Here is a 13,948-nt window from a genome sequence, read left to right on the forward strand (position 1 = left end):
GACAATACCCTATGAGAGAAGTTCCCCCGGTATGGAAGGAAGCGGTTGCAGCTGTCGGTGGTAACCCCGCTGTGGCAGCGCATTTTCAGCGTGTTTGGGTGCATGTTCCATGGAAGCGCTCTGAAGTGTTAGCACTTAAGCAGTCCTTGCCTGATCCCCGTAAAAACCCAGCAGGTTATTATAAAGAGTTGTCACAGACGGCAGGGTCATGCATTATGAATCTGGCCGACATAGACATGTTGTTTGGTAATGTTGTTCCACAGCCTCTATGGGGATCAATTCGTAATGTAGATCACAATGCAGAACTAGGGGATACCTGGGCTAACATTGTTGCTGCTGATGCTAGACAGACGGGTGGTGCGAAACCAGAACCTTTAGTAGCTGAATTGCCTGGTAGAATCATCACGTATATGAAGACAATAATGCCTGCGATGCGCGTAAATTGGGACAAGTTATCTGCATGTAAACAAAAGAAAGATGAGACAGTGTCAGACTTCTTTACTAGGTTTGAGGAAACGTTTATTGACCACAGTGGGCAAGATATGAGTACTGAGGGTGGCCAACGGTTGTTTGTGGATAAGTTTGTGCAGAATTTACTCCCTGACCTGTGTAAAAAGTTAAAAGATTCAGAAAGTTCTTGGGCTGTTTCTTCTTCAGCGCAAATACTGGCTACTGCACAGTATTATGAAAACAGAGATAAAGACGAGAAAGATAGAACGGAGAAGAAAACGAAGGAACTAAAGACAAAGGTCCTTTTACAGCAGGCCTATCCACCACGTGGCGGCCTTAATAATTATAGACAACCCCAAGGTGTCTATCACCAACCCCAACAGTTTCAGACTAATCAGCAAATGAATGGGTATTATCAACCACGTGTCCCTGTAGGTCCCAACCAATGTTCATACTGCAAAGAGGAAGGTCATTTTAAATATAGTTGTCCTAAATTAATGCAACGGAACGGTAATGCGTATGGCGCAAGAGGTAGAGGTGGTCAGCAAGCTCCTAGAGGCAGAGGGCGTGGGAGTGTTCCCCAAAACGCGCGTCCTCTTCCGCCCCAAAGCGCCATTAATAGTTTTGATCAGCAAGCTAATGCGACTAGTAATACGGCTCAGTATTACAATAATGATTATTATGCAGAAGATGGTGATGCAGAGAATAATGATTACTAGGATAGCCATAGACAGAGAGAGGGAGTTGTTTCAGTGCCAGTGGATCAGAGTGGACCGTATGTTGAGGTGACTACAGCAAATGTAACGGAGCCTTTTCTGCTAGACACTGGTGCTGCAAAGAGTTCAATCATGCATTCCAAACTCCCTGGCGCACCTTTGTCTGGCGATATAAATGTTTCAGTAGGTTTTTCTGGCGCCCCGGTTAGGAACCCGATTTCCAGTCCCATGTCACTTTCCGTTGGACCTTGCGAGCTGAAAGCGCCCCTGATCCTGACAACAGGTTGTGGTGAGAATTTGCTGGGATTAGATTTGTTGAAAAGATTGCATGCTACACTGTATTGTTCTCCTTCAGGAGTACAACTTACATTAGGCAAGAAAGTGATTTCTCCAATGTATTTGTCTAAAAACACGATGCCACCTGAATTGTCATCCCTTCCGGATGCCCTTTGGGCTACTGGTCCTAATGATGTGGGCCTCTTGGAAATACCACCATATGTGGTGACTTTAAAGGCTAATGTCAGACTGCCACGTATTCCCCAGTACAAGATCTCTAATGAAGGCCAGAAAGCATTGTTAGACATTGTCAGCGACTTGATTAATAAGGGTGTGATTGAAGAGACAAGAGGCAACGTTTGCAATAGTCCGATTTTACCTGTCTTAAAACGAACGGACCCTTCACAGCCACCTGTTTACAGATTTGTGATTGATCTTAGAGAGGTTAATAAGATTGTTGTGCCTCAGTTTCCGGTTGTCCCTGATATAACTGCCTTGTTAACGATGATTCCAGCCTCTGCTGCATGGTTTTCAGTGATCGATTTAAAGAATGCTTTCTTTAGTATCCCAATTGCAGAAGAGAGCAGAGACATTTTTGGTTTTAGTCTGGGAGGCCGAAGCTTCCGCTTCAAACGCGCTCCCCAAGGCTACTGCGAGAGTCCATCCATATACAGTCAAGCTTTGAAAGCGCAGCTTGATGCACTTGTTCTACCTAGTGGCGCTATCCTGATCCAGTACGTGGACGATTTACTGATCGCTGCGGATACTGAAAAGATCTGTAAAGGAGCCACATTGTCACTGTTGCGCCATTTATCCGCTTACCATCACAAAGTGTCTCTCTCTAAGCTGCAATATTGTCGACAAGAAGTGACCTACTTAGGTCATCTCTTATCGAAGGAGGGAAGGAGACTGACCCCAGAAAGAATTCAAGCCATTGCACAGTTGAGTGTGCCAAAGACACAGAGAGAAGTGCGTGCTTTCTTAGGAATCACCTCATACTGTAGGCATTGGATCTCTAGTTTTTCTTTGTTGGCAAAACCTTTATTAGCATTAACATGCAAAGACACACCGAATCCTATCCCATGGTCTGAAGAGTGCCAGAAAAGTTTTGTGGAATTACGCAATGCATTATGTTCAGCTCCTGTGTTGGGCACTCCTGACTATAGCAAGCCTTTTACATTGTATGTTCACGAGAAAGATGGATGTGCGTTGTCAGTGTTAACACAGCCTTTTGGCGACAGACCGCGCCCATGCGCGTATTTTTCATCCACCTTGGACCCTGTAGCAAGGGCATTGCCAAGCTGTCTGAGAGCGACAGCTGCTGCAGCGATGTCTATCCGACAATCTGCTGGTCTGGTAATGGACAATACATTGATTGTCATGGTTCCACACGCTGTAGACACATTATTAAATAGAACCAAGACACAACACTTGACTAGTGCGCGATTATCAGGGTATGAACTCACACTGTTAGCGAATCACATACACATAAAAAGATGCAATACGCTGAATCCAGCCACATTATTGCCGATTCCAGCAGACTCAGATGAGATTGAGCAACATGACTGTCTGTTCAGGACAGAAGAGGAGACGAAAGGGAGAGTAGATCTCAAAGATACTCCCCTGACTGAATGTGATGGCACTTTATGGGTAGATGGGTCATGTTTCAAGCTCCCTAATGGTGACACGACTGCTGCATATGCTATCACGACTTTACACACGGTCGTGGAAACTGCACGAGTGCCACATAATTCGGCCCAAGCAGCAGAATTGATCGCCCTCACGAGAGCATGTGTGTTGTCTGAAGGAATGAGAGTGAACATATACACAGATAGCCAGTACGCCTTTGGCGTGGCTCATAATTTTGGGCGTTTGTGGAAAGAGCGTGGGTTCCTGACGTCGCATGGAGCTAAAATTCAGAATGGCAAGTTGGTGAATGATCTCCTTGAGTCACTGACCCTACCTTTGCAAGTTGCGATCATGAAATGCAGTGCGCATAGGAAAGTCACAGATGATGTTGGACGTGGGAATGCGTTCGCTGATGAGACCGCGAGAGAGACAGCACAGAATGTGAAGACTAGAATGTATGTTGCAGGCCCCGCAAGATGGGTTAATGATGTGGGAATGTGTGAGAACACAATAGAGAGTGTGAAGTCGCTTCAGGCTGAAGCTACAGAAGAAGAGTTAAGCAAGTGGAGAGAGAGTATGGGTAAGTTGGATGAGAATGGTTGTTGGATTGACCTGACAGAACATAGACGATGGTTGTTGCCTGATGCATATGTGCTTCCAGTGGTTACTATGGCACATGGAATGGCGCATATCAGTACGAAAGGTATTTGTAAGTTGTTGGCTCCAGTATGGCAGAATGTTGGGATTCCCAAGTGTGCAGAGAATGTGGTCAAGAATTGCATAGTATGCTTGAAGTACAACCCTGGTAGGGGAACCCCAACTCCGGCCGGTCACTTTGCACCCCCATCATGTCCATTCGAAGTTTTGCAGCTGGACTTTATTCACATGGAAAGATGCAACAACCTGAAATATGTATTGGTGGTTGTTTGTGCTTTTTCCAAATGGGTAGAGGCTTATCCTCTGAAAGATAATACTGCCCTATCCACAGCCAAAGCCCTTGTGAAGGAGTTTTTCCCTAGGTTTGGGATGCCGAGAATGGTATGGTGTGATAATGGTAGTGAGTTTGTGGGTAAAGTGATGAAGAATGTATGTGAAGGTTTAGGCATAAGGCAGAAATTCCACGCTGCAAATCACCCCCAATCAGCTGGACTAGTTGAACGCTACAATGGAGCCTTAAAGCTCAAGTTAGCCAAAATCCAGGCGAGCACTGGTCTTAAATGGCCTGACGCTCTGCCTCTAGCACTCTTGTCCACCAGAATGACGATACACTCACGAGTGGGACTTAGTCCTTATGAAGTAGTCTTTGGCCGCCCGGCCAACGTATGGGGTGTGCCAAGGCCTACGAAGTTCAGCGAAATAGAGCACCCAGTACTGCTCGATTACCTGTATGATTTGACTGTTAAACTGCGTGTTTTGCACCAACAGGTACATGATACTCTTCCCCAAGCCTCTGAACCTCCTGGACACCCCATCAACCCTGGCTCGTGGGTCCTGGTCCGGAATTTCCAGCGTAAGGGCAACGACGAACCTCGCTGGATCGGCCCCCATCTTGTTCTTCTTTCGACAAGATCAGCAGTGCGAGTGAAAGGGAAGAAGCACTGGATTCATGGTACTCACTGCAAGGTAGTTCCCTTGCCTCTGCCATATGACCAGTGGGTCAACGAGGGTATCGCCGACTCAGAGACAGACATTGTACCTCGCTTTGTACCATTCAGTGACGCACGCCTAAAAGACACAGCTTCAGTCCAAGAGAGTGACAATATTCTGCAGGAAGCTGTGCCGCCATCAAATCGACTGGACACCACTGAGCCTGAACTTTTGTTTCAAGACCAAACAGCACCTGGCCATCTCCGCTATAACTTGAGACCTAGGCCCATGGACAAATAAAGATTTCCTCATTATTTCCCTTTTGACATTTTTTGCTCTCCCATCTGAAGGACTTTCTTGATTTTTGTTTTTCGAACCACCATCCGGGTTCTGCCGCAGGGTCGCGGTGCCAAGACTTTGGGGTACAGGCCGAAGACGCTAGGTCGACGGTTCTGGTTGGTCTAGGGCGTTTCCCTGGACTGACAGGCGTACTCCTTAGCAGAAGAAACTCATCCACCGCGAGCGGCCCGAGTAGAGGATGGAGTTTTGTAGGATGGAGAGACCGATTGAGGAAATGAACTCTCAAGCAAGGATGTGTAGAATTGTAAAAAGTAAATGTTTTATCTTTTTGTGCTTTGTTACACTGTGTAGTATCATGATGTTTATTGTAGGATGTGTGTTTTTCTCTGCTCCAAAACCCATTGCACCCACTCAACAGCCTATATCTCTTTCTACTGCCCCCTCTCACTCTTTTCACCCTTTGCCTGAGCACGAACAGACCAGACGATAAGAGTTCGTAAATAACTCATTTATCCAACTCTTGCACCAGCACCAACTGGTAATGAATACGACCAATTGCTGGGTCTGTGGGTTAATGCCACATACCATTAACAAGGGTATTCCCTACCTGGTGCTGCCGTACAGTTACAATGGATCGTCATGGGCATTCCAAACCATGTTTCTCTACGCCCTAGATACATACTCCCCTCGCCCACCGCGTTCCATCAGACCCATCACCAATAATAAGGCTTTGATGAAAGGAGTTGCCGATATGAGTAGGGATATTAATGCATACTCGTCCATTCCCAAAGAAGAGCTGAGACCTTATGTAGGATGGAACGCGACGGGGTATAGTATTAGTCTGGGTGAAAGACAGCGAAAAATCTCATCTCCAATCTGGGTCGTACCCCACATGGGTCGGTTCTGCTTACAGGGTAATGGTCAGAACCCTAGGGCTCAACTGGGAAGAAGTGACTGTACTGAAACGTACACTTTCCCGTCACAGTTTTCCCCTGCGTTTTCGGCTGCTAAGGGCACATATTTCATCTGTCATGACCGAGCATATACGTGGTTGCCCCCTGATTTCTCGGGCACATGTTATATTGCGAACTTGCTACCGCCGACATTTACTGCTGCCTCTGACTATCACAAGACCAGAGTTGTGAGAGGTGTGATTAGTAAGGAGGACACTGCCGGTCAGGAAGCAGGAGACTTTTTCCTGGGTTTCCTGCCGTTTTGGGGACCTATGGTCAATAGTAGGAACCTGAGACAGCTGACTCGTGTGGTTGAATCCACCGTCAATGTAACGGCTGGTGCCCTTAGTAATTTGACAGCTGAGCTCCAAGCGGATCGCCTTATGACTTTGCAGAACCGCATGGTCCTAGACGTTATTCTCGCAGACCGCGGTGGGGTATGCAAGGTCATCCAATCCAGTTGCTGCATTTTCATACCAGATAATGCTCCAACAGTGTATCAAGCCATCTCCAAACTCCATAAAATATCTGAAGCCATACACGTGGATAAGGGAGATTGGTCACTGATGGGATGGTTCTGGGAATTGATATCTGCCTGGGGTTGGAAAGTTCTGATGGTCATTGGAATGATCTTAGCCATTCTTTTCCTGTTCTGTCTATGCATACAGTGTGCTCCTGCGATATGTGGCCTCTGTGCTACCTTATGTGTAAGGAAACCTGTATCGAGGGACGAGCTAAGTAATAGGATGATGCTACAGCAACATCTCCATGACTTCGTGAACATTGACCTAGACTCGGATTAAGATGAGTATAGTGATTGCCTATGTAAGGGCAAAAGGAGGGTCTGTCGTACTTTGGTATTCGGAACCGCGTAGGGGACAGGGCCCTCCCTCTGTCTCTTTTGGTATTAGCGAACCGCAAATGGTAAATGCGGCACGTACGAGTGCTTTATGTGCCGTTCTAGCTACGAATGCACTGTGTACACGTATTCTGCTCAACTACGCGGGTTCCATTTTGGAAGCAGTGGCCATCTTGTCATTGCCCTCACATAGGCTATGATGGAGTTAATACGGGCCTCACAGCACACGGGCTTTCCCTCTGACTTCTCTGTGACCTGGGCAGCTGGCTCTGCTGCCCCGGGTCAAACCGGTCTCACGAGCTCCCCTTCCTCCTTCCACCTGTGATTCGTATCAGGGCTTGACCCGTCATAAAACCCTTTCATTCTACACAATCCCCCGGCTAATCTCTTCCACACCTGCTTGTTCCCGCTTTATGACTTGTTTCCCAAAACAGGAGATGCTCATATTTATTGGGGGGTCTATTTACTTCAAACATGGGATCTGAACCTTCCTGTGTAAATCATTGTGGGCTGGCCGAACTGGAATGTGGGATGGTCATCATGACTCTGCTTTTTCGTTTGTAATGTATGCCTTTATATGACCATATCGTAAACCAAGGAATGTATGCCTGGAGCATGATATTTTGTACTTAAGGAGAAGTCCGTTGCTATGATTTTCAGCAGTCTCCTGAGAACATACACGCTGTTGTACTTCTAGGATATCTGTCATTGGTCTGCAGCCAATAAACGATTCTTTGACTTCACCCAGAAGACTCTGTGTTTCTGTAGGTCCGGAACAGGGTGAAACCCAGAAGTCATAGGGTGTGTGCCCCTGCACCGCTGGGACTAAAATACCCAGTACTTCAGTTGGAGCCATCTGGCTCTGGAAATACATAGCCCCTCTGGAGCGCACCGGCTCCGTGATTAACTGGGGCCCCCAGAGCGTTGGAGCCCTCTGGCTCTAGACTACTGATGGCCCCGTGGGAGCCTCGTGGGCCCAAACCATAGATTGCCCAGAATAACGTGGGAGCGGCCCGCTGCAAGACGGGGCCGCTCGAAACTGGCAGTACCGCATCGTGCCTCAATCAGGCACCAACCAGAGGCCATACGGAGCATCCCCCCCAGTCCCTTCTTACTCACCGGGCTGTTCTCAGGGGGGACTCCTCTCCAGATGCAGCAGGCAGCAGGCGGGGCTCTCTCTTGCTCATGAGAGCCTCGCCGAGGATTCAGCTGCCACCACTCTCGCCGCAGGCTTCACCGGTGCAACGGGCGGGGCTCTCTCAACACCCTGGGAGCCCCTCTCGGCCCGCAACCACGCCTCCTTACTTCAGCTGGTCACCCGGGGCTCTCCCTCGCTCTCGGGAGCCCCGGGGGAAGACAACGGCTTCTTCCGCTTCCCGGCTCGCTGGCCGGAACTTCCCTCGCGCTGGGCCAAGCCCCGCCCACGTCTTGGCGCGGGCTGCCTGGCTTCCGGTTCTCCCGCGACTCGGGCCACAGCGGTGATTGAGGAGACAGTTACGTCGCGGGGTGGGCACCCGCGACGTGAGAAATATTTAGAAGGCGGCCATGACGTGGGGTGGGCACCCGCGATCATCACGGGCAAAGTCACGGGGTGGGCACCCGCATATACTTAACATAAAGCGGAGTAGGCTCCCGCTATTAATGACCAAAGAAGCGGGGTGGGCACCCGCGAAAGCAGCATCATGGGGGAATCCCTACGCTGGGGATTCCCTCTCTCTTGCTCGTTGTGCAGCGCCGTGCTGCGAGGCCCACGCGCTCCCAGGGCCCTTGGTAGGCTGTAACAAGCCTTGGCAAAGGGAAAAGTTCTAATCAGTCCTGGGCATTAGAAAAGGGAGCAAAGCAGCTCCCAGCCAAGGAAAAAGGTCCAGTAAGTCCATCTGGCATCCAGGGGCTGGGCAGGGCCCAGGGAGGCAAGCCTTCCCCTGGGCCCCAGCAGCAGCACGCCCCTGGTAGATTCGAGTTAGAACAAGAACATTTTGTAAGGGGACACAGCCCCTTTTTATACACCAAATCCCTTTGTCTGGGTTCAGGGTGAGGGGGAAAACCAGTCGCAGCTGGTTGGGGAGCACCCTTGATGTGCTCAGCCCCTCACTCTATTCATTGGCAGGGCTAGGGTCGTCAGTCGCACCACAGGGGGCGGAGCCAGCAGTGTGTGGGGAAAACCCTGCCCTATTCAGGTCCAAGGTGCACTCCTCCCCAGCCATCAGCATGCTAATCTCACACTCACCACTGGGGCAGACCCAACCAGACTCCTGGAGCCAGGCTCACCAGCCAGCTCCAGCCAATCACACGCCAGACGCACTGCACACAGAAGTGCCCACTTCTAGAAGTGGCACTTCCACACTAGGTACATGCACGCCGCACACATCATCGCGCAGCATTCACTCCCACGAGTCCGCACATACCAAACTCGGGCCTGCACACCCCACGCATCAGGAACTACTAGGGACACATACATTCCCCATGCATTCCTATGGGAGGGCAGGCCTATCTCACCACATGCACGCAGAGCACGCACGCACTTTACCCTGGGACACAGGGAAAGTGCGCAGGAACCAAACAAATCACCACACCAAGTCACCAATAAAAAGCAAAAAGTTCAGGGGTGAACCTGCCAGAAGGGCCAAGTCCAACAGAGGGCATGTTACAGGGACACACTGGGGCAGGAGCACATGTTACAGGGACACTCTGGGGCAGGAGGGCATGTTACAGGGACGCACTGGGGAAGGAGGGCATGTTACAGGGACCCACTGGGGCAGGAGGGCATGTTACAGGGACGCAGTGGGGCAGGAGGGCATGTTACAGGGACGCACTGGGGCAGGAAGGCATGTTACAGTGACCCACTGGGGCAGGATGGCATGTTATAGGGACGCACTGGGGTAGGAGGGCATGTTACAGGAACACACTGGGGCAGGAGGGCATGTTACAGGGACACACAGGGGCAGGAGGGCATGTTACAGGGACGCACTGGGGCAGGAGCGCATGTCACAGGGACGCATTGGGGCAGGAGGGCATGTTATAGGGACGCACTGGGGCAGGAGGCCATGTTACAAGGTCGCACTGGGGTAAAAGGGCATGTTACAGGAACACACTGGAGAAGGAGGGCATGTCACAGGGACGCACTGGGGGCAGGAGGGCATGTTACAGGGAAGCAGTGGGGCAGGAGGGCATGTTACAGGGACGCACTGGAGCAGGAAGGCATGTTACAGTGACCCACTGGGGCAGGATGGCATGTTACAGGGACACACTGGTGCAGGAGGGCATGTTACAGGGATGCACTGGGGAAGGAGGGCATGTCACAGGGACGCACTGGGGGCAGGAGGGCATGTTACAGGGAAGCAGTGGAGCAGGTTACAGGGACGCACTGGGGCAGAAGGGCATGTTGCAGGGACACACTGGGGCAGGAGGGCATGTCACAGGGACGCACTGGGGCAGGAGAGCATGTTACAGGGACACACTGGGGCAGGAGGGCATGTCACAGGGACGCACGGGCAGTAGCGCATGTCACAGGGACGCACTGGGGAAGGAGGGCATGTTACAGGGACGCACTGGGGCAGGAGGGCATGTTAGAGGGACGCACTGGGGCAGGAGCGCATGTTAAAGGGATGCACTGGGGCAGGAGTGCATGTCACAGGGACGCACTGAGACAGGATGGCATGTTACAGGGACACACTGGGGCAGAAGGGCATGTTACAGGGACGCAGTGGGGCAGGAGCACATGTCACAGGGACGCAGTGGGGCAGGAGGGCATGTTACAGGGACGCACTGGGGCAGGAGGGCATGTTACAGGGACGCAGTGGGGCAGGAGGGCATGTTATAGGGACGCACTAGGGCAGGAGGGCATGTTACAAGGTCGCACTGGGGTAAAAGGGCATGTTACAGGAACACACTGGGGAAGGAGGGCATGTCACAGGGATGCACTGGGGGCAGGAGGGCATGTTACAGGGAAGCAGTGGGGCAGGAGGGCATGTTACAGGGACTCACTGGGGCAGGAAGGCATGTTACAGTGAGCCACTGGGGCAGGATGGCATGTTACAGGGACGCACTGGTGCAGGAGGGCATGTTACAGGAACGCACTGGGGCAGGAGGGCATGTTACAGGAACGCTCAGGGGCAGGAGGGCATGTTACAGGGACGCACTTGGGCAGGAGGGCATGTGACAGGGACGCACTGGGGCAGGAGAGCATGTAACAGGGACACACTGGGGCAGGAGGGAATGTAACAGGGATGCACTAGGGCAGGAGCGCATGTCATAGGGACGCACTGTGGCAGGAGGGCATGTTACAGGGACTCACTGGTGCAGGAGGGCATGTTACAGGGACTCACTGGGGCAGGAGGGCATGTTACAGGGACACACTGGGGCAGGAGGGCATGTTACAGGGATTCACTGGTGCAGGAGGGCATGTTACAGGGACTCACTGGGGCAGGAGGGCATGTTACAGGGACACACTGGGGCAGGAGGGCATGTTACAGGGACGCACTGGGGCAGGAGCACATGTTACAGGGACACTCTGGGGCAGGAGGGCATGTTACAGGGACGCACTGGTGGAGGAGGGCATGTTACAGGGACCCACTGGGGCAGGAGGGCATGTTACAGGGACACACTGGGGCAGGAGGGCATGTTACAGAGACGCACTGGGGCAGGAGGGCATGTTACAGGGATGCACTGGGGAAGGAGGGCATGTCACAGGGACGCACTGGGGCAGGAGGGCATGTCACAGGGACCCACTGGGGCAGAAGGGCATGTTACAGGGACGCACTGGGGCAGTGGGGCATATCACAGGGACGCACTAGGGCAGGAGGGCATGTTACAGGGAAGCAGGGGGGCAGGAGGGCATGTTACAGGGACGCACTGGGGCAGGAGGGCATGTTACAGGGACGCACTGGGGCAGAAGGGCAGTTTACAGTGACCCACTGGGGCAGGATGGCATGTTACAGGGACGCACTGGTGCATTAGGGCATGATACAGGAACGCACTGGGGCAGGAGGGCATGTTACAGGAACACACTTGGGCAGGAGGGCATTTACACTGGTGCAGGAGGGCATGTTACAGGGACTCACTGGGGCAGGTGGGCATGTTAGAGGGACACACTGGGGCAGGAGGGCATGTTACAGGGACGCACTGGGGCAGGAGAGCATGTCACAGGGACGCACTGGGGCAGGAGGGCATGTCACAGGGACGCACTGGGGCAGGAGCGCATGTCACAGGGACGCACTGGGGCAGGAGGGCATGTTACAGGGACTCACTGGGGCAGGAGGGCATGTTACAGGGAGTCACTGGAGCAGGAGGGCATGTTACAGGAATGCACTGGGGCATGAGGGCATGTTATTGGGTTGCACTGGGGCAGGAGGGCATGTTACAGGGGCACACTGGGGCAGGAGGGCATGTTTCCGGGACGCACTGGGGCAGGAGGGCATGTTACAGGGACACTCTGGGGCAGGAGTGCATGTTACAGGGCCGCACTGGGGCAGGGGGGCATGTCACAGGGACGCACTGGGGGTGCATGTCACAGGGACACTCTGGGGCAGGAAGGCATGTTACAGGGATGCACTGGGGCAGGAGGGCATGTTACAGGGATGCACTGGGGCAGGAGGGCATGTTACAGGGATGCACTGGGGCAGGAGGGCATGTTACAGGGATGCACTGGGGCAGGAGGGCATGTTACAGGGATGCACTTGGGCAGGAGGACATGTTACAGGGATGCACTGGGGCAGGAGGACATGTCCCAGGGACGCACTGGGGCAGGAGGGCATGTCCCAGGGACGCACTGGGGAAGGAGGGCATGTCACAGGGACGCACTGGGGCAGGAGGGCATGTCACAAGGACGCACTGGGGCAGGAGGGCATGTCACAGGGACGCACTGGGGCAGGAGGGCATGTTACAGGAACGCACTGGGGCAGGAGGGCATGTTACAGGGACGCACTGGGGCAGGAGGGCATGTCACAGGGACGCACTGGGGCAGGAGGGCATGTCACAGGGACGCACTGGGGCAGGAGGGCATGTCACAGGGACGCACTGGGTCAGGAGGACATGTCACAATGACGCACTGGGGCAGGAGGACATGTCCCAGGGACGCACTGGGGCAGGAGGGCATGTCCCAGGGACGCACTGGGGCAGGAGGGCATGTCCCAGAGACGCACTGGGGCAGGAGGGCATGTCCCAGGGATGCACTGGGAAAGGAGGGCATGTCACAGGGACACACTAGGGCAGGAGGGCATGTTACAGGGACACACTCGGGCAGGAGGGCATGTCACAGGGACACACTGGGGCAGGAGCTCATGTTACAGGGACACACTGGGGCAGGAGGGCATGTTACAAGGGCACACTGGGGCAGGAGGGTATGTTACAGGGACTCAGTCACAATGGGGATTTGCTTCCTTTCAGAGCTCTGGTAACCCCCCACCTCTTCCTTCGATCACTCTGGTGATGGGAGCTATTTGCATTTCCAAGGGTAAACAGCGGCCATCTTAGAACAGGGATTTCCAATAAAGGTAAATAAACCCCATTCCAAGATGACTAACTGCTCAGCCCCCTCTTAAAGTGGTATCTACACATATTTGACAACAACATACCTTCTTGTATGTCGAAAAGAGTGAGGCCTCTCCAGCCAGCTGACACTCACCCAAGAGTCTGTATCTTGCATCTTCCCTCCATCAGTCCTTCACACAGCTGCTGTACTCCAGCGTCTCCGAGTTCATTCCCACCCAGGTCCAGTTCTGCGAGAGATGTATTTGTACGGAGGAGAGAGGCGATGTCACCACAGCTGGAGCCTGTGAGAGAGCATTCAGGGATCCTGCCAGAGAGAAGCAGATTCAAGCCATGGAGAGATGAGAGCGGTGCACACGCGGGTGGAAAGAGAGACAACGCAAATAGATTATGCTAAATTACACCTCCTCCAGGACCGTGAACTGAACTTGGGGAGGCAGTAGAGAGAGATGGGATCGAGTCACCTGAAGTGAGGGAGTGAACAGGTAGGACTGGAGTTAGAAGCTAAAGGGAGTAGACAGATGCGGTATAATGAGTGTGTGCACCAGTATCCAGGAGGACAACATCTGAAGGCAGCTGGCTCTGGGAAGGCGGGAGCGTACCAAGAATCTGACCATGGGAGGCTGTAGAGAGAGATGGGATGGAGTCACCTACAGCGAGAGAGTGGACAGGTAGGACTGGAGCTAGAAGCT

At 52.7% G+C, this 13,948-nt stretch overlaps 1 protein-coding gene across 2 annotated transcripts in view; it reads right to left on the reverse strand.

Annotated features, from left to right (window-relative positions):
* Positions 1–13,948, reverse strand: part of LOC146822508 (uncharacterized) — a 698,810-nt gene that overhangs the window by 518,817 nt on the left and 166,045 nt on the right. For both annotated transcript variants that reach the window (XM_085613620.1, XM_085613621.1), the window contains exon 8: positions 13,393–13,563. In XM_085613620.1, the coding sequence (XP_085469746.1) occupies positions 13,393–13,563 (171 nt within the window). The remainder of the gene's footprint in view (positions 1–13,392; positions 13,564–13,948) is intronic.

This window comes from Triturus cristatus, chromosome 6, assembly GCF_964204655.1.
Source record: "Triturus cristatus chromosome 6, aTriCri1.1, whole genome shotgun sequence".
NCBI classification, from domain to species: domain Eukaryota; kingdom Metazoa; phylum Chordata; class Amphibia; order Caudata; family Salamandridae; genus Triturus; species Triturus cristatus.